Raw genomic sequence first — 21,578 nt, 5'->3', positions numbered from 1 at the left:
GGAGCTAAAAATCCTCTCATTCATCTTCTCTGCTGCATGTGTGAAGCTCTAGCTGCAGTTGCGAATTACGACCCTGTTTTACGCCTGATTGATGGACCAATAGGAATGCTTTATCTAGACCAATCAGATTACGGGGTTTGTTTAACCAATCAGAACACTGGGTGGGTCTCTGCAGCTGGGAGTACTGTGCGTGTCGAAAGCCAGAGGGCTCGTGCTGAGCTTTCAGCACCTGGACAGCGCCGAACCCATGTGACCTGGAAGCAGCAGCACTGATCAGACACGGCTGGCAGCTCATGATCAGCGCTGCCTGAGAGAGGAGAGGGACCTTTAAAAACGCCACTTCTGGGAGCTCTCAGTTGGGTATGGTTTGGCTAAACCCTGCTCCTCATAACTCTGACTTGTTGTTCTCTGTTTTCTAGAAGATTGATTGGGACTTACCTGCTGGAGGACGATCCTGGAACCGACCCAGTGGTAGAGTGAGTTAACCTCCCCCGGCTGTGGGATTTATCCTGGACTCTTTAGCCAGCTAGCTAAACCTCTCTCCCTTCCACACTTTTTTTTTTTTTTTTTGCTTCTCTTTTTGCCTTATGGTTGAAAATAAATGCCCTACGGGGTTCTTTTCGTTGAAACCTGCCTCTGTCTCCTGCTTTGCCTGGGTCCATTCAGCTAATTTGCTCACAATATATATATATATAATTAATTAATTTATGTACGTATTAATATGCTATACCATATGTCTGTCTTTGTTAAAGAGCATAATATAAAGTATTTAAGCATGAAAGCAGGTATAAAATTCGCAACTGCAGCTAGAGCTACACACACGCAGCAGAGAAGATGAATGAGAGGATTTTTAGCTCCACAGTGAAAACGCCCACTGTCACATTCACAACCTCACAAATTCTATGTGATTTTTGGTCTGGCCCAGCTTAAGCCATTTGAGCAGTACTGATTCACACATTCAGGAGATTGGATTTACAAATTAAAAAATATATAATTTATATATATTTAAAATATTTTTTCACATTTGTACATTTGAATTATTATTAATATTACTTTCTGTTTCAAGTTTGTACATTCCAGTTCATTAGTGGATTTGGATTGCATGCAGTTGTTTAAACGCATTTACAAGTTTTACAAACTCAAAATCTTAAATCAACCATTTCCTTTCTGGACTCACAATAGTTGTGAAGAACAAAGCATGCACAGATCACAAAAGGGAGGTCATCAAGATTTATGTCCATTGCCCTTATCAGTGCTCCAAACCTTGCCTTGAACCGGCCAAAAGCACACTCAATGCTCATTCTTGCTTTACACAAGGCTAAGCCAAAGTACTGTTCCTGAACGGTAGATCCACCATTGGCACACTCCTTCATGAGGTAAGGCAGTAAGGGGTATGCTGGGTCGCTGAGTAGGAAAACAGGAATTGCCCCCTCATCTTCCATGATTTGCTTAGTAAGGGCAGGGATCTTGCCACTCTTTAGGTGCGTATTCAGCTTTGAATTGGAAAAGTTGAAAAAACTTGAGCGTCATGGACACTTCCAGGCCATTTATCTACCACGTCAATGAATGTGTACTTACTTATAGTCACATGCAGATTGTACATTAAGCGTGTATTTTCCTTTTCTGTTTAGATCGTCCATTGAATTTTTGGATGGCTGCTTCATTTCAATGTGAGTCTCATCTATGGTGCCGAGACACTGCAGTATGCCATGGTGCAGGGGTGTTCAAACTTTTTTTGTTGGGGGCCAGAAATAGAAATATATTTGAAGTCACGGGCCACAGACTTTGTAATAAAACAAATAATGAAATATACCACTTTAAATAATATTTTTTTCCTGATTATTTCATTTACACACCATTTTACTTGACTTACTATCTTTATTTTTGACAGTGTTGTGTAAACTAACATTTTTTAAAATGATGTTTCATTTCATGATGTCTCTTAATATTAAACTCCTTAATTACGGCAACTTTTAGACTCTTTGGCCCGTTTTTCTGCGCTAGAAATGCGCACTCTTTTCGCTTTTAGACTCTTTGGCCCGTTTTTCTGCGCTAGAAATGCGCACTCTCTCCGCTTTTAGACTCTTTGGCCTGTTTTTCTGAGCTAGAAATGTGCACTCTTTCCGCTTTTACACTCTTTGCCCCGTTTTTCTGCGCTATAAATGCGCACTCTCTCCGCTTTTAGACTCTTTGCCCTGTTTTTCTGCGCTAGAAATGCGCACTCTCTCCGCTTTTAGACTCTTTGCCCTGTTTTTCTGCGATAGAAATGAGCACTCTCTCCGCTTTTAGACTCTTTTGCCTGTTTTTCTGCGCTAGAAATGCGCACTCTCTCTGACTCTTTGGCCCGTTTCTGACACCTAGCGTTCAAACTTTGAATCGCACATTATAAAAACCTGCTTAACAGCGGGCCAACTTTCATTCCATTTCTAAAATACCTCGCGGGCCGCTCCAAAAAAGGAAACGGGCCGCAAATGGCCCACGGGCCCTAGTTTGGTCACTCCTGCCATGGTGGGAAGAAAACTCTAACAAGTTTCTCTGCTTCGGGTTCTGTAAAAGGCAGCTTGATGTGTGTTGGACCCAGATGGGTTGTAACTGCTTTACATCATAAAGTGGATTTCAAACGTGATTTTGAGGGCACTATAAACACCCACAATGCATCATGATTTACAGTTAACAGCGCAGCTTACTACGCAAGCTTTATCAGCATTTCTTTAGAATATAAGGAAGGTGTGTGTGTGTGTGTGTGTGTGTTGAAGCCATACAATGGCTTAAAGCACGGCTCAGCCACTCTGGAATTTGTGTTAATGCAACCGGTGCTAGCACATGATAATGATGGAGTGTCCAACTACTTAGTGGACTAAATAGTCTCTCCCTATAGAGCGCTATACTAATGAGGGGTTAGGGAGCCATTTTTTGTATTTTAACCTACTCTGTAAACCACTCACTTTAATGACTTCCCCCTGGAGTGTATAATATCCTCTCCGTTCAATGGCTCTTCAGGGTCTTTAGAATTGGGATAGACAGCTTGGTAGCAGCGAGCCTCTAATTCGGGTGTGACAGATACGTTGGCTGCTTTGTATTCTACCGTGGATGGTGTGAAGAATAACTGGTCCTCTGTCTAACAAGAAGTCAAGTTAGAATTTTTTATGAAGTACAACATTCCTTCATCTATGCCGTCACAATCTGCATCTTTCAGATGAGCAAGTACAAAGTGCTCGCCATCTGACAACGCACAAGTTACTATGACTTTACTCGTCTTTGCTACTACCATGCCTTCCACCGTCTCCCAGCTCTCTGCCCTTGTCACCACTTGTTTTGCAGTGCATTTCACTTTCATGGGAGCCTCCCTGTTGTAGGGTGCTGGCCGTGAAAACATTCTGTGGAAACAAAAGAGCAGAAACAGATAATTATGATTTTGTTTTTGCAGTTTTATTAATAACGTTTCAGCTTCACTCACTACATTGTATTACCCACGATTCAACTATGAAATATGCAAAGAGAGAACAAACCATAATGGTAAATTGTTTTGGGACAACGTGATGCCTTTTCGCTGTCATAATTGATTAAAAAAATATATAATAATATGAAAATAAACTGAAAAAAAAATATTTTCATTGTTTGGTAGACATGAATGGCGTTGTTTCTACCCGGACACTTTAAAAAGCGTTTTCGAGGAGGAAATAAGGGCCTTATGGAGAGCCTACCCTCTTCCAATCTCTGCTGTTACATCAGCAAACCTCTAGAGGGAGTCCAAAATGAATGGGGCTGAATGGAGTTAATTATTATAAATATTAAAACAGAATAAAAATTGTTTAAGAGGTGGAATATAGTAAGTGCGCGCAGTAAACTATAAGAAGTACTAAAACTGCTGTCTCTCTTCTATATTGTCTCTCAGCTCTTATCACTTTCGCCTCTTTTCAGCAGCTTACAGTCAGTCAATAATGGCTACAGTGTAATATGGCTACAGTGTAATATGGCTACAGTGTAATATGGCTACAGTGTAATATGGCTACAGACAGGGGCAATGGTAGTCTAATGGCTAAATTAGGTAAATTAAAGGAGGATAATATTATTTCCAGGATTTTAGTGTTCATTTCAGGGGCATATGAACATCTGAATGAAGGGGAAAAAGGTGAACTGAAAACTCTGCAACATGAGCTGGATGAACTCTATAAAAAGGAAGCTGAAGGGGCATTTGTTAGGTCCAGACAAAGGTGTATTGAAAAGGGGAAAACAATTCTGCATATTTTTTTAATTTGCAGAAATCTCATTTTACAAATAATTTAATCCGGCAACTAAATATTGATGGGGTGGTTACTAAAATAGGATCCTACTAAAATAGGTAAATAATGTCTGCACTTTTACAGTAATGTATATACATCTAGATACTGTGAAAGTTCTGCGGGTGTATTCTTAAATTCTCTGCCTAGTGGTAAATCTATTAATCTATATCAAAAGGAATATTGTGAAGATACTATTATTTTAGAAGAAGTCATCGAATCATCTAAAAAAGATTCACTCCTGCTTGAAAATTGGAGACCCATATGTCTGTTAAATAATGACTATAAAATATTAGCTCTAATATTTGCCAAAAGAATTAAAGATGTGATGGATATAATTATTAATGAAGCTCAATCAGGTTTTATGAAAAATGGATACATTTTAAATAACATTAGATTCATTTTGGATTTGTTAAATTATTCAGCTTTACGCTCTGATAATAATCTTATTCTCTTTCTTGATCTTTATAAAGCATTTGATTCTATTGAACATGCGTTTATTTTTCATTCTTAAGACACATTTGGTTTTGGAGATTATTTGGATAAAGCTGTCAGAACTATGTTTAATAAAGAAAATTGTTCTGTTAAATTGAAATCCGGCTCCTCACCTAGATTTGAGATACAGTGTGGTATCAGACAAGGCTGCCCAATTTCCCTGTACCCTTTTTTTACTTTTAAAATTTTCATATTAAATCAAGCAATTTAAAAGGTATCGCTGTTGCAGACAGGGAAATAGTAATTAGTCAGTTATCAGATGACACTGCACTCTTTTTGAGAGACTTTAGTCAGGTGCCTATTGCTATAAGATTGTTGCAGAGTTTCTTAGCAGCCTCTGGTCTTCATCTGAATATTGACAAATGTGAATTATTACCAATAAAAGTCTGGTTCAAGAAACTGGCGGCATACCCATAAGGAATAAGTAACATATTTAGGAATTGTTATTTGCAAGAATCAAGAAATGAGAAGTAAAGTCAACTTTGATTTACCTTTCACAAAATGAAGAAATTAAACTGCTGGCTTTTAAGGGTCTTTGAGATGTAGGGTTCTACTAACTAAAGCTGAGGGAATTTCAAGACTTACCTATGCAGCTTCTTCTTTAGATGTCCCTGACCAAATTGCTAAGACTATTGATAATACTTTATTAATCCTTATGTGGAAAAATAAATTCCATTACATTAAAAAAGTTATTATGAATACTTATGAATCTGGTGGCTTAAACTTCTCTACTCTTAATAACACTTTTGAAATAAATTGGATAAAACAATTTATCAAAAATCCAAATTAATTATGGAACTTTAGAACTTTATACCTGCATATATCTTTTCTAAATTAGGAGGACTTAAATTTATCCTACTTTGTAATTTTAACATAGCTAAACTTCCTTTAAAATGATCTAACCTTATCTGACTTACTCCTCACCCATATTTTATTTGGAATAATTATAATATATTATAGAAGAACAAATCATTAGTTTTCAGCTGGTGGTTCTCTGCAGGCATTTTGCTGGTAAATCAGTTATTTAACCCCCTCCCCCCAATTCTTATGTAACTTATATGTATGTTGCTGTATGTTGGTATATTTTGCACTTGCTTGAATTGTTTCCGTGATTCTCAATAAAAAAAAAGAAAATCCAATGTTAAGATTTTCTTTTTGAACAACCAGCTTTACTTGATTTAATAATTATTATTTTACTGTTTTGTGAGTAATATCTAGCTATGTTGAATCATTTAACTGAGGGCACTGTGGGAAGAGCATAAACTTCACGGTTAGCACAGTGGCTAATCTGACAAAAACAAAAATCTATATATCTTCGGGGCTGTGTAAAATGTAATTACACAGCATAGCTAGCTACATGTTTAGTCACAAAATCAAAGTGTTATCCATCATCAGCAGTATTTAAACAGATTTACTGTTCATGGCATTCACAAAGCTTTATAGGGTACACCAGTTTATCCATTATTTACAGAATTTATCCTCAGCAGTAGTATTTAATGTGCATTAAGTGCAGTACAAAAATGTTCAACCATGTTAAACTTTGGTAGTATAGGTCTGACTGTGGAACATCATCTAAGTGCTTTTTTTAAATGTCAAATGAGCATTGATGTGCCTTTTGGTTTTTAGTGTTTTGGGTGGAGGAGTCAGAAAGAGGTGGAGCCAGGATTAAGTTGAACCAGGCGGTGGAGCCAGTAGAGCCATGATGAAGAACAAAATTTAGGTGGAGCAAGGATTGGGGCCAGGACAAGATAGTGCAGTGGTTAGGTGGAGCAAGACTTAGGTGGAGCCTTACTACTCCATTCACTGATTTATGCATCATCAGTAGTATTTAAACAGATTTACTACAATTATATACAACTTGGCAACCACCTGGAATACAATAGCAACTTCCTAACAACAGCTTAGCAACCACTTTAGAAATTATAGCAACTGCCTAGCAACCAGTTAGCAACCACCTGGAAAACGTTAGCAACTGCCTAGCAACCACTTATCAACACATTCCTATATCAGACAATAATTAGCATTCCACCATGTTTTTGAAACATGTTTTTTGGAACTTTTTGGAATTTAACATTTAAATGCATCATAACAGCATAGCAACCACTCTTCACACTCTTCAGACAGAAACAGCTTACCAACCATTTTAACTTTTCAACATTATCAGCGTACTTTTCCAAGCCAACTTAAAGTTCCTTCACGAACTTTGCCTTTTCTAGTTCGAATTACAGTTTTAATGTGATTTTCAAAATGGTAATTGCGATTTTTCATATCTTACATACAGACATTTTTTTATCTAAAATATGCGAAAACGATGCTCAATTCTTAAGCGTTTATCAGTCTTATACTGGTTACTGGCGCCTCCCACAGTCAGAAACCCGCGTTCTGGATTATAATCCACTGTCCAAGTTTCTCCGTGTCTATGTTTACACATGGTCAGAGCGTGATATGAACGTACAAGCTTGTAAACAATGTTTTGAATCACTGATCACTGACTTCTGAATAGATTAAGTCGATTCTACACTCAACCCAAAGCAGCTGAACACCACACAGATAACATGATAATTCACTATATCAGCGGAGTTTAAACACACACGCAAACACACACACACAAACACACACACACACACACACAAACACACACACACAAACTTTTTTTTTAAAGTAAAATAATTTACTTTACTAAAAAGCAAAGAAAGCATGCCTGTATTTTTCTTTTTTATCTACAGTAAACAGGTGTTATACAGTAAAGACACTAGCATGTCTGCTACTGTAAGCTGATTGGTTAGTGAGCTAATGCTGGAATTGCATCTAGCTTTAAAATGCTTGTAATTGGAGTTTAAAATCATAAAAAATATGTCTGCTGTGCTGAAACATTTGATATAGTTCTGTGTTGAGAACATAAGTACATATAAAATATTCAGACATTTATCAACTGATCTTAATCAGTTGCTTCATATGCACCCGTTCATTTTAGCAGTAGGGACTTACTGCAAGTAGGTATTCTCATCTGTAGAGATTCTCTGGCATGGCATTGCTAGTTCTCATGTGTTTAGTTCTGGCATGTTCTTGTGATAAACGTGTTTTAGGAAAGCAGCCAGGTAAGTCTGCGATTTCCCGTGGTGAAAAATAGTGTAATATGTGACTGTGTTGCTAATCAGTCGTGTAGTGTGAAAGTCTAGCCAACTGAACAACTCATAGTTACACATAACTACAACTCACAATTAAAACGTGACGATATTTATAAAATGTCTCGCGGGAAGAAAAATCAGTTTAGTGTGGACTTTTTAAGAGGGATCTGGCAACCCAGTAGTGATACAGCGAGTGTGGTCGCTGAGCAGTGAGAAGCAGCTCTCAGCAGAAGATGAAAATTCAGACATTTGTATACAACAGAGGTCACTAATGGGCGGACCCCGGTCTGGGTCCGGACCCAAACGCACCCGAACCTACGGAGAAGGACTTAAAGGGGACATTTTTAATTCACAAGATGTATTTTCACTCTAACAAATCTGATAAGTTTAACAGTTGTCAGTGAAGCGGAATTAAAATAATAAAAGCAATCTAAAGGTCATTTTTTTAAGTAAGGGCAGCGCCATCTTGTCCCAGCGCCGAAAGTGACGTCACAAGGTTGGTTCTGGAATGCCTCACTACTATAATCTATGAGTCTACTGTAAATTAATTCCTCAATAGATAATAAAATCTAAACCAAAACTCAATGCAGAGCGGAGGGGGACTTTTGTATTGCCCCTGGGTGTAGTAATACTGGGAGTAGTGAATTTTAATAGGATGAGGAATGAGAAATTTTTACTTTCACTTTCATACCTCGCCTCTGACAGCTGTTCTTCAGCGGTGGCTAGCGGCGCTGAAGCGCGAGAAACCTCCGGTTAGCTGCAATGCTAGGGGTTAGTGGCGAGCACTTTCTAGACCAGGACTATATGAAGGAGAGGGCTTTGAGTCAGGAGCATTAGCGCCGGATAAATAAGCTGCAGTCCGAGGCTTTTTTCCTCCGTTTTTTATTTTTCCTCTGATCAGCTGGGATGTACAGACCGTGCGACTGAGGGTAACGTTACTATGAGAGCAGCAGCTGTGAGCCGCACGGAACGAGAACAACGCGCTCACCCAGCAGAGCAGCGAGAGGTACCGTTACCGAAAGTCTAAATAAACTGACAATTAAAAGATAACATAGCTAGCGTTAGCTACTTATCTATCTACCTTACCATAGCTAGCCAACGCTAGTTAACTAGCTAACGCTAACTAGATAAAGCTAAGTACCCAGTAAGCTTTCTAACTTCTAAACTGAACGGTTTATCAACCAAACAGCGCCTGTGTGTTTCAATATCCACTTAAATCATGTACGTTTTATTCAGTCTTGATGAACTCTGGACTTTACATGTTAAATAGCTAAATGTATATAAACTAGCTGGTTAACTGGATGGCAGTACCTGCTGTGGACGCGCTGCAGGGTTTCAGCACGGCTCCACGTAGAGAGAGAATAGACACTCCTAAAACGTCTCTCTCTCAGAAAAGCATCTGAAAAGTTCTGCTCAGGTTTATACAGGAAAGATCTCTGAGTAAATGCTCAAATGTTAGCCTAGTTCAGCTTCGTCTTCATCCATAATCTCCACAAACAAAAAGCTCTTTTACGCTAGCTCTGTACCTGGGCTCCAACCAACCAACCAACCTCGTGACGTCACCAGCGCTGCACGGGCAACATGGCGGCGCCCTAGCTCAAACGTACCAAACATAAATATATTATAATTTAGTGTGTAAACATTTTATATAAAAAATCCCCCCCCCCAAATAAATTCCATTATATTTAATGCCTTAGAAAACTTGTACAAACTGAAATGTTTCATGTCCCCTTTAAATATGTGGGCCCACTCTAAAGAATACACTCATAAAGAACAGAATTATAGATGAAATGAACAGAACTAAACGGTGCAGGTCTGGTTCGGAGCTTAATGTCCGCTTTACTCTAACGAGCAGAAATAAGAGTTTCAGATTTACCTCAGATTCAGTGAATATGAGCGGGAGCAGAGCGCGGGGTCCTGCAGCACGGAGCGTTTTCCCTCAGAGGAACTCTGATCCACGCGGGGACTCAGAGCGCTCTCTGGTTAGCAGTGTTAGCGGTCCTGGTGTTCAGTGGAGGCGGAGAGAGCGCGAGTCAGTCCGGGGAACAGTCTGTCGGAGCGGCGCTGCAGCGGAGAGTTCACGGCTAGCGCAGAGCAGCTAATACACGAGGCTAAACACAGCTAGCCGAGCTGGCTAAGCTAACAGTGCTAACAGAACTTTACTTATAGAGAGATTATCCCAGCTTTATCCACCAGCACACTCTCAGTATGGACTTCAGTGTCCTTAAAATTACCGGTTAGTTTAATTAATACTGATTATTAGTGAATTTAGTTCAGCCTGTGAGGAACTTTTTCCTCCTCGCCTCTCCCGCGCTGCTACTCCCGCATCTCCGCTGTTCTCTCTCGTCCCGTGGGCGGGCCTGTTCCAATCCTCTACTCCACCCTCACCTGTACACTTCTCCCCTCAGTAGATCCCTTAATCACTTTTAGCTAACCTTCTTGCATTAACACAGAAAATACATGAAATATGTACTCTGTACTGCTTTTGTTTTCTTTTTAAACTATTTACACAAACACAATGACTATTTTGAGCCTGTTAGTACGTTTTTAAACCATTACTATGAATTTATATGATTTTATTTATTATTGTATTTATAAGTGTAGCTATTTTAGAACTAGGGAGTTTTACATATTTTAGCCGGGCTACATGAGAATATGCGAGAGGGGCGTATCCCATAGTGAGATACCGAATGAAAGCTTGAAAGAGAACATAAATTACATTTAGAAAAAAAAAATTGCAAGAAATAAAACAAATTTACCAGACGTGAAACATTGTTACTAGTACTGAAACATTTACATTGGTCTGTAAAAAAAGCAACTGCGTTGTTTGTAAATTTAGCTAGGCTAGCTACCAATAATAATGGTCAGTTAAACAACAAATGTTTTATTTGGATATTTAGCTAAGCTAGCTATCAATAATAATGGTCAGTAAAACAGGAAATACTTTGTTTGGACATTTATCTAGACTAGATACAGATTAAAAAATGGTCAATAAGTCAAATGTAGATTTTGGTAATTAAGTGTAATTGGTCAATGGCTATGCTCTTCAAAAAACAGAACAACACAAACCACAAGCATTCACAATTACAAAAAACATATGAATACACGTTAAACACACATGCTACTCTACCATTGGAAGTAATTGTATATCTAACCCTTTAAAGCCTGAACCATTAAATCAATTTCTTTCTGAAATTCAAATGTGAAAATGCCTAATATGTTTCATTTCAACCCAAATCCATTTCACACTGGACTATATTTAACAAATAATAACATAAGATAATCTCCGGCCTATAGGTTTCATGTCAAACATATGTTGAGAAAACACAATGAGATTGCAGATCTGCAATATAAAAGCCTTTTATTAAAACAGAGATGAGTAAATATAGAGGTGAAGCAACACAAACATAATTGTTGGTACTGGAAAAAAAACTATTAAGAAACTTGATGATTTGGATATTCTTAGTAAATTTGGAGGATAAAAAAACTTCAACAACATATAATACTCAATAAGGGAATGATAAGAGAGTATAAAACTTGAGTATTAAAACGCTACCAAATATCCCTCTATATCCCTCTATGCTAACAGATTTTTAATCAGACTGAACCATACACATATGAGAACACCATCAGAGGAAGTGAAGGAGCCCGCAACCTTACAGCGCTACACAAGCCTGGAGGGGGTTGATTTCAGTATGGGAACTACAGCTGGAGCGTTTTATTTAACCTCTGGAAAGATTTTGTTGGCCTCTCTGCGGGTCTGGATGCTCCTCCGGTCCACACGGCAGTACCCGACACAGTGTCGTCTCTCTGTGGCTCTGGGTCTCACTTCTGGGAGCAAACTCTCTGGAGTTCCTCAGGTGGTGTTTCTCCTTTCATACAGAGGGGCCTGTTGGTTAATAGCATTAAGCTACACTATGCTAATCTTGGGGAACTAACACAGAGTAAAAACAGAGGTATTAGAAATTAATGGAAATAATAAAGTCTGTATATACTAGAAAAAAGATTAAATGCATTCAAAACCTTCTAAGCACAAGCACTGAAATGTTTACAGAAAATTAAGAATCGTACTCTACTCCTAACAACTACGACATCTAAATTTTAAAGACTAAGTTATGCTAATCTAACATCTGGAGCAAGCTCTGGCAGTGCCCTCGCTTGAACGACCTTCCCTTCTTCAGAACTAAACTCATAACGTAACTACCCTTAAAACTGAGCTCTGTCTCACGAAGAATGTCCTGGAATATCAAACATACGAGAAAACATAACATTAAATTCTATAAACATCATCCATGAATAAGAGTCATTTTGCTGAACCTGTAAAATCCATTGTTAAATTCAGTTTATGTTTGTTTCTGGTGGAACGTGTCCCAAGTGACAAGATGAAACATTTGTGCAGGATAAGGTGTTCTGTCTAAAAGATTCGCACTTTTAATTGCCTTTAAACAGATTTGACACCGTTTTCTCTCCTGTGTGAATGCTCTGGTGTTTTTTGAGATTACTGTGATGATTAAAATTCCTCCCACAGTCTGAGCAGTAATACGGTTTCTCTCCTGTGTGAATGCGCTGGTGCAGTGTTAGATGACCGTGTTGAGTAAAACTCATCCCACACTCTGAGCAGTAATATGGTTTCTCTCCTGTGTGAATGCGTTGGTGTATTTTGAGATTACCCTGTACAGTAAAACTGGTCCCGCAGTCTGAGCACTGATACGGTTTCTCTCCTGTGTGAATGCGCTGATGCAGTTTTAGAGTCCCCAGTCTATTAAAACTCGATCCACAGTCTGAGCATTGATACGGTTTCTCTCCTGTGTGAATGCGTTGGTGTCGTTTGAAATGACCCTCTTGATTAAAGCTGTTCCCACAGTCTGAGCAGTGATACGGTTTTACTCCTGTGTGAATGCGCTGGTGTCGTTTGAGATTACTCTGTTCAATAAAACTCTTCCCACAATCTGAGCAGTGATACGGTTTCTCTCCTGTGTGAATGCGCTGGTGTTTTTTTAGATCACTCTCTTTAGTAAAACTCTTCCCACAATCTGAGCAGTGATACGGTTTCTCTCCTGTGTGAATGCGCTGATGTTTTTTTAGATTACCCTGTACAGTAAAACTTGTCCCACAGTCTGAGCACTGATACGGTTTCTCTCCTGTGTGAATGCGCTGATGCAGTTTTAGAGTCCCCAGTCTATTAAAACTAGATCCACAGTCTGAGCATTGATACGGTTTCTCTCCTGTGTGAATGCGTTGGTGTCGTTTGAGATGACCCTCTTGATTAAAACTCTTCCCACAGTCTGAGCAGTGATACGGTTTTACTCCTGTGTGAATGCGCTGGTGTCGTTTGAGATTACTCTGTTCAATAAAACTCTTCCCACAGTCTGAGCAGTGATACAGTTTCTCTCCTGTGTGAATGCGCTGGTGTTTTTTGAGATCACTCTGTTTAGTAAAACTCTTGACAGAGTGCTGATGTTTCTCCATATCAGGACTTTGCTTTATTTGTCTGCATCAAACAATTTCTGCGTGTTCTGGAGATTCTTCAGGATGGCTTGTGCTTCACCTCTTTCAGCAGTTTAACTTTGATCTTGGGATAAATATCCTGGTTGTTGGTGATGAATTTCAGGAGAATATTTTCACTTCTGGAAAAAAGACAAAAATGCCAGTGAATATTAAAATAAAAGCAGGTAATTTAACTGAACAGAACTGCTTACATCAGTTAAAATATACAGATAAAACTACAGGGACATCTTCATATTACCATAAAAGGGGGATGCTGGTGGTCTTCCAGCCACCTGTTTAGTGCCATTATAAGGACTTCCCACTGTTCAGACACTCTTAATTCCGTTCTGGTCTCACTAGAAACTGAGAACTTAAAGAAAGAAAGAAATAGTGATTTTACCCCTAAATCTTAAGCTTTGAGGCGTGTGCTGAAAAAACAACACGCAATAGTTCGAATCACGATGCTTGATTCGTTCTACATTGATCACGTGACCAATGATGTCCAAAGCCTTTTCCTTTACACTAATTTATAAAAGATCCCATACATATTAACTAAACCTGATGTGGTGGAAAATAATAACAGTTCATTATTTTCCACCACATTAGGTTCAGGCTAATAGTGATAGGCACTCCTGAGTTCAAGACGTGCTTTTTTTTTGTATATGTAGATAAAATCCTTTAAATAAAAAACACAAATGAAAATTGGTTGAGAAATGTGTAGTTGTGATTTTTACCCAGGAAAACTGCAGCTCCACATCAATGGCTTAACTGATTTGTTTACTAAATCAATATTGCAGACGTGGTGGCAAATCACAGCATTAGGTCGAAGCCCAACTTCACCTGCAGAGCCAGAGAGCAGCAGAAGCTCTACACCAGCAGATTCAGAGCAGCAGCTCCAAGACCTGCTGCAGTTTTACAGAAGCTAGCGTTACCCACAATTTCATCAACTCTAAATATTACTAAATTACTATATTACTAAATATTACTAAAATGCAAAATGCATCTTTTTTTATTTTATATTACCTTTCTCTATCTAATGATCCATTCCACCTTAAATATCATAATTTCTTATTAGTTGTCCTGGAAATGTAGCTATACGTTTAGTGAATAAAAACTTCAACATTTCACATGTAGTGTTTTCTTTTTCCTGAGTATGTAATATTATTAGCAGTGAGGCCGGTTTGGAACGTATATTCTTTAGAGAGAGAGAGACCTCTCGACCCACTCTCATGTTTTTACGTTCTAGAAATGAGATCATGTTACGTTCTCCCTCTTCAGAACATAGTAAAAAAGCCTGTGAGTAAAAAGCATGTGAGTAAAAAGTCTGTGTAAAAAGCCTGTGATTTGTCTTTAAAGGTGGGAGGGAGTCAGACTTTAGTCTGTTAAAAGTCTTGTACTCGTGTAGTTGTACAGACAGCATAACACAGACTACACTGCTCAACATCACCAGACTGAAAGAGTTTTTACCTGTTTAAATACTTTGATTTGATTTAAAGATATTTAGATACTTTGAATGATCCTCTGTGAAGAATAATAAAAATCCAAATGGTGATCTGACCGGAGCTCTACAGCCAGTGTCATATCTCTGATAGTCTCCTCACATTCTGTGCTGCTGTGCTGTGAGTTCAGTTCAGTGCGCTGTAGCATTAGCTAAACGCTAGCATTATTCTAATTACTACACTTAAACGATCTCGTAATTCAGAGGATCCAGTGATTAGTGTTGCCAACTCCTCAGTAAGGAAAGTAGCTATTGGCTGTCCTAAAAGTCGCTAGAAGTCGCTAAATGACGTCATCACCTGATTTGCATAATACATGTTTTTGAAGCTGTAAAGGATTAATGTTGTGAGAGAGAAAAAAGTGAGTAGAAATTAATTATTACTCTGTGAAAAAGTACTGTTTTAAGCAAATATAAGTATTTTTGAGAAAAGTTACTGGAAAAATGAGGTCGTATATCAGTTCTAGTCACTCTTCTGTGCATTTTTAGCGGGTATTGAAGCATATTTTATCTAATAATTAATTATTTTTATTAATTATTATCAGCTCTGAGTTTCAGCCGTTTCGGCGCCAAAACACTACATGTGACTGAGCCTGAAAATGTGTGTTCATGTGCTGTATTTACTTTTGTTTCATATTTTATAGATATATGTGCAGTTTCAGATGCTTAATAATCGTCTGGGATTATTTTGGTTGTGTATGTGCAGGTATGTTGTGGTTCTGTTTATTTAATTAATGTAAAGTTTCTGTTCTGGAGCACATATCTTCAGCTCTTACCACGTTTAACCACGAACAATCTAGAAAAATGGGCTGAAGAGGGATGTTTGGCTGAAGAGGGATGTTTGTGTGTATTTATTGCGCTCCAGAGGAGCTTGAATGCAGAGCAGGAGATGTATATGCAGTTGCAGACACTTAATAATCAGTTGGGATATTTTTTTGTGTAAATGTGCAGAGAGAATAAAGGCAGGAGGAGAGAATGAGACCTGCCTCTCCGTCTGCTCTTTAACAAGCATACTAGAGCAGCAGATGAGCTGCTACATTTGGCTTGAGAAATATTTGGCATTATGAAGTAAAAGTAAATTGTAAAATTATTATTACGGAGCTCCTCAGCTCTGCTTACCTCCTGCGCTGCATTCAAGCTCCTCTGGAGCTACGGGGGGCGCGGAGGAACAATTAATAAATAAAATCACAGCAAAATAATGACCTTTTTACTGTTACAACACATCAAACAACCTCCAACAGGAGTGTAAAACATAAGTCTCTTTTGTTCACTAAAGGTTAAAATAATTATAATAATTTGTAAGAATTCATATTATTTGATGTAGTTCTTTTTCAATTATTTTTGTAGTCTTTTTAACTCTGTTACACAAATGTTAGTTTCTTCTAATCTGTTTCTTCTCAGTTTTATCCATTCTGTTAAATTGTGTATTTTTGTCAAGTTGCTCAAAGTGTGATTCCCTTTCTTCTTCTTCTTCTTCTTCTTATTATTATTATTATTATTATTATCAAATTCATGTTTTTATACAGCTGGATACTGTATTCCACAGTAATGGTTTCAGTGGGATTTCTTAAAAAAAGCAGGGCTAAAGATTTTTTAATTTGGTAACATTTACGTTTATTATTACAGTGAAAAAGCAAGTTATCTGTTAAATCAGTAAGACAATTAACATTACTTTGTAAAATACCACTTCTTACCTGAACGTCTCCTCGCTATAATCACTAAAATAACTAATTATTTAATTCTTAAACTTAATATTTTACAAGCTGACTTTTATTTTGATGGGAAAGTCACATGACTTACCAGCAACTGTTGTGGTGGAACTGGATTTAGTAGAAGGAAATTTAAAACTAAACTAAAGTAACTTAGAAATGAGTAGAGACTTATCACACAAACTGAAGAAGGAATTTCCACAGAACTGGTTTCTCCGTTAACTCTGGAGGTTCCATTATCCTGTGTATGATCTGTAAAGCCCCCCATCCCCAGCTCCGCGACCCCCTACTCAAACCCCCCTCCTGTGTCTGTGGGTCAGAGTCAGACTGCTGAGCAGAGCTAGGAGAAGATCCAGTGCTGGTGGTGTAAATGCTGCACATGCTGAAGGTGCTGAAGGTGGTGTTGATGTGGGTGTAGGAGTGAATGTAGAACAGCGTGTTGAAGAGAGAGAGAGAGAGAGGCTGCGTCCAGAAACCCCAAAAGTGTCTCCTTTTTCCTACCGATCCTCCTCCTCTCCTCCGTGACCCGGAAACTGATTTCGTGACGCCATCTTGCCGCCTGTCCGAATACCTTAGGAGACGAAAGAAGCCGCTTAAAATCCACCTGTAGTAGGCTTCCAACGGAGGTTACATCAGTGTATCCTACTCCGGAAGACTTTTAAGGATTTTCCAATGACGGCTGCGTCCAGAAACCCCAAAAGTGTCTCCTTTTTCCTACCGATCCTCCTCCTCTCCTCCGTGACCCGGAAACTGATTTCGTGACGCCATCTTGCCGCCTGTCCGAATACCGTAGGAGACGAAAGAAGCCGCTTAAAATTCTCCTGTAGTAAGCTTCCATTGAAGGATACATCAGTGTATCCTACTCCGGAAGACTTTTAAGTATTTTCCAATGACATCACTGCATCCACGCCCACAGAGCACGCGAAAAGCAGTGCGATGAGCAGGCAACGCCCTAATATACGTCATAAACATATTAATTAACTAGGTTCCTTATCTAATTATACAGCCAGTAAAGCACTAATATATGTTTTTGTTTAGATAAGCTGTATGCTCAGTAAAACATTATTAATGTTCCCATATTTGTAACATGATATATATATATATATACATACACGTATATACGTGTATGTATATATATATATATATATATATATATATATATATATATATATATATCTCACTGGCCAGAGATGCGGCCAAAATACCTGGGAGTAAGCAGGATTTTATTGGAATATCTGAATATTTAGCTGTGTGACAGTAATGTTCCATTGATGCTGTTTCATCTAATATTTTTTCACTTCAACATGTATGCAAAATATAATATGTATTATTATATTTATTATTTATTAAGATTTGTTATTTGTTTTATTACATTCAATGAAATCATATTTTACTATTAAAATAATTTAATATTTACATATGCAACCTTCATCAATGGCTAATCAGGCTGCACTTTGAAGCTTGATCTCTAGAATTTGGAATTGTGTTTATTGATCTCTCGTTTTTATTTTTGTATGTGGAGCTTTATTCAGAAGCTGTGATTGGCTGGGCAGGATCCGGCATGTGCTAAAAGTGAGCGTTGTGATTGGCTCAGTTCATCGGTAGTCAACATCCTATCTAAAAGGGATCAGCTGTCCCATTTCCCCAATTACAGCTCCTTCCCTCCGTTCCTCCTCCTCCTCTCCTCTCCTCGATTCCTCCACCTTCTTCCGGGGTAGGAGAGGAGGAGTAGGAAAGGAGGAGTAGGAGAGGAGGAGTAGCAAAAGTTTCTGGACGCAGCCGACATCACTGCATCCACGCCCACAGAGCACGCGAAAATGGGGAAGGCAACGCCCAAATATCCGTCATAAACATATTAATTAACTAGGTTCCTTATCTAATTAAACAGCCAGTAAAGCAGTAATATAATTTATAGTTTAGATAAACTGTATGCTCAGTAAAACTATATTTATGACCCTATGTGTATCACGTTATACATATAAAAACATATATTATTTATAATATATATATATATATATATATATATATATATATATATAAATATAATTTTAATTAATTCATTTATTTACTTATTTATTTTAGCTTAGGGACTGATGAGGAACTGAATCCCTCATAAGGCTGAGGTCAGACAGGGCTGCCAGAGTCACTGGCCAGAGATGCGGCCAAAAATGCGGCTGGGAGTAAACAGGATTTTATTGGAATATCTGAATTTTTAGCTGTGTGTGATAGTAATGTTCTGAAACGTGCTGAAAGTGAGCGTTGTGATTGGCTCAGTTCAACGGTAGTCAACATCCTATCTAAAAGGGATCAGCTGTCCCATTTCCCCAATTACAGCTCCTTCCCTCCATTCCTCCTCCTCCTCTCCTCTCCTCGATTCCTCCACCTTCTTCCGGGGTAGGAGAGGAGGAGTAGGAAAGGAGGAGTAGGAGAGGAGGAGTAGCAAAAGTTTCTGGACGCAGCCAGAGAGAGAGAGAGAGAAACTTCTCCATACCTTCTGTAGTTCAGCTGATCCTTCTCTTAATCCGGCGCTGCAGCTACAGACCCCGGAAGCTCAGCCTCATCCGGGTTATGTAGAGCCCCGCCCCCTCCCCCGCTATATCACATTATACCCCATCACCGCTAGAGGGAGCCCGCGAGGGAGTCCTCAATGCATGGAGCTGAATGGAGCTAAACAGCTAAAACTCTCATTTAAAACACTGTATAACTACTTCTCTGGGGTTTTCCTTTAATTTTACAAAGTAGAACAAAGTATTTCACTAAAATAGAAAAGAAAATGTGCCCCTATATTTCCATTTTCTAAAAATAATGTTTTTTTATTCAGTAAATGTACTAGCATTACTGCTACTGATGCTGGAGTTACACACAGAGCTTTTTTTTAAATGATTAAAACTGCAGATTGAAAGCTTTATTAATTATCTCTGCAGTGCTGAAACAGCTGATGTTATTCTGTGTTGAGAAAATAAGTATAATTTTCAGTATAAAAAAAGAATCAGACATTTGTTTATTTTAATTATTATTTACATGAACATGGGTTACATATGGAACAATTAGGCTAAATAATAGTTTATAAATGTTGGATACTTTTTATAATGAAAATTGTTAATATATTTTTATACATTTCAGAGAGTGTGGTGTCTCTGGTGGTTTGAGAAACTAGTAGCAGATTCTGAATGGGTGCTTCTTGCTCCTGTACAACTAGACACGCCCACAGATGTCTCACTGTTCAGCTGAAAAACCTACAGTTCTTTACAATATTTGTGTAGCAAATTCAACATGTAAATGTAATTACATATGTATCTACAATAGGCTTTCAATTACTAAAATGTTACATTTCCAAAAGGTGGATATGAATATTGAGTTTTTATAAAATATTACATATAAAAAAGGTTGAATGTCTGCAGCAAATCTTGCCAAAATATTACCAAAAAAATTCAAGAAAATTATCATATTTAATTTAACAATAATTTCCTGTGAATTTTTCTCTGTACTTTTACAGTGAAAGTATAGCAATTTACATGTTTTTTCTGTTAGTAAACATTCAAAAAAATAAAAAATAAATTAAATACTGCATTAATACATTTTAAGTCTATTATTTAAAGGTTGCATTTAAAAAACAGTGTAATTAAGTTACTTGATATAATTATCCAAGCAGTAAACAGCATGAAATTAATTTTCCTGTAATTTAAATTTTGTAATTTCTCAATAAGCAGATTTATTCCTTAAATGTGTGTATTACAACTTACAGCTTTTTATGTAAAGGAAAATCATTTTACAGTTTTTTATAACTTGACATGCAGTGAATGAATAACTCACTGATCAATGCATTCCCCAAGAAGATGCAGATATAAACAGCACATTTTTTTTTCAGAAAGCTCTTTATTAGTAACCTTACTATTCAGTTTTTATTCTTTCGAAAAAAAAAAAAATGTCACCATACATACACATTCCTAGCTGTTCAAAACCGAGGGAACATAATAAAAAATTTCTTACATTTTAAAACCAGTACATACATAAAATCAAGACTAATGCCATCACATTTTCTTTTAAAACGTGATTTCCCCTTCCCCATGTATTCCTTTAAGCTCCATTAAAAATAAAATAAATAAAACAATGTAAAATAAAATACATGGTAAACACATCTTTAACAACACACTTTTACTTTGATAAAAAACATAATTTCTTAAAATGACAATAGGTTATGTATTTTTTTTTTTTACAACATTGTCGTTGTTTTGTGTGTGTATTCGCGTGTTTTATGGAAATAAAAGATGGCTCGATCTGGACCTGAAAGAAAACCTCTTGGTGGACTAAAATCAGAACATAACAATAAAAGCAATAGTAAAATTACAGCTTTTATAATTACATTTTTTCCTTCCATCGTCAACTGTCTTATTGCCCAAAAACCCAAACGTTGCCTAACTTTCCCTATCGTGTCAGTACAGTTATGCTTAAAATCTTTATATCAGTTTCTTTAAAATTTAAATCCAGGTCAGTCTGTATGTTCCTCACGGTCCAAAGAGCTGGGCCTCGGACTTGCTCCTATTGAGCTTAGCGCCCGAGTCCCTTCCAAATCAGTCAGTCATATCCAATGCCCTTTGCACTGCTGTCATGTCAGAACATAAAAGTATAATGTCATCCATAAAAAGCGAACAAGTCGCCGTCAGTCTGCCTGGCAAGTCTAGTCCTTTAATCCATTTATCCTTTCTCTAGATCTCCACCAGCGGCTCTCTACATGCCACGTACAGAAGCGGCGATAAAGAGCACCCTTGGCGGATGCCAGAGCGTACACTGATCGCTTTTCTGAGGTGCCCATTTACACAAAACTCTGCTGCTGATGTCACTGTATAGCAGCCCCACCCACTGGGAACCCCATATTTTGCAGTACCTGAAACAGGTACTCGTGCGAGACCCAATTGAAAGCTTTTGTAAAGTTTAAATTTAGAACCATCATCCGAATGTTTCTGTCTCTCGCTGTCTCGGACCA

At 37.9% G+C, this 21,578-nt stretch overlaps 1 protein-coding gene across 4 annotated transcripts in view; it reads right to left on the bottom strand.

The window, feature by feature from the left end:
• Positions 1-21,578, bottom strand: part of LOC111190863 (zinc finger protein ZFP2-like) — a 671,215-nt gene that overhangs the window by 278,466 nt on the left and 371,171 nt on the right. The window contains exons 1-2 of one of the 4 annotated variants that reach the window (XR_007438663.1): positions 13,650-14,088; positions 12,071-13,530 (exon numbers count right to left, since the gene is read on the bottom strand). Coding sequence is in view for 3 of the 4 variants with exons in the window: in XM_049477844.1 (XP_049333801.1) it covers positions 12,335-13,372 (1,038 nt within the window). In the remaining variant the exon portion in view is untranslated. Of the gene's footprint in view, positions 1-11,287; positions 13,531-13,649; positions 14,089-19,085; positions 19,141-21,578 lie in introns of those variants that run through there. The other 3 variants (XM_049477844.1, XM_049477843.1, XM_049477845.1) reach the window with 3 other exon arrangements.

The sequence above is a fragment of the Astyanax mexicanus genome, chromosome 4 (genome assembly GCF_023375975.1).
Source record: "Astyanax mexicanus isolate ESR-SI-001 chromosome 4, AstMex3_surface, whole genome shotgun sequence".
Lineage (NCBI taxonomy): Eukaryota > Metazoa > Chordata > Actinopteri > Characiformes > Acestrorhamphidae > Astyanax > Astyanax mexicanus.
This window is presented reverse-complemented; position numbering and strand designations above follow the sequence as displayed.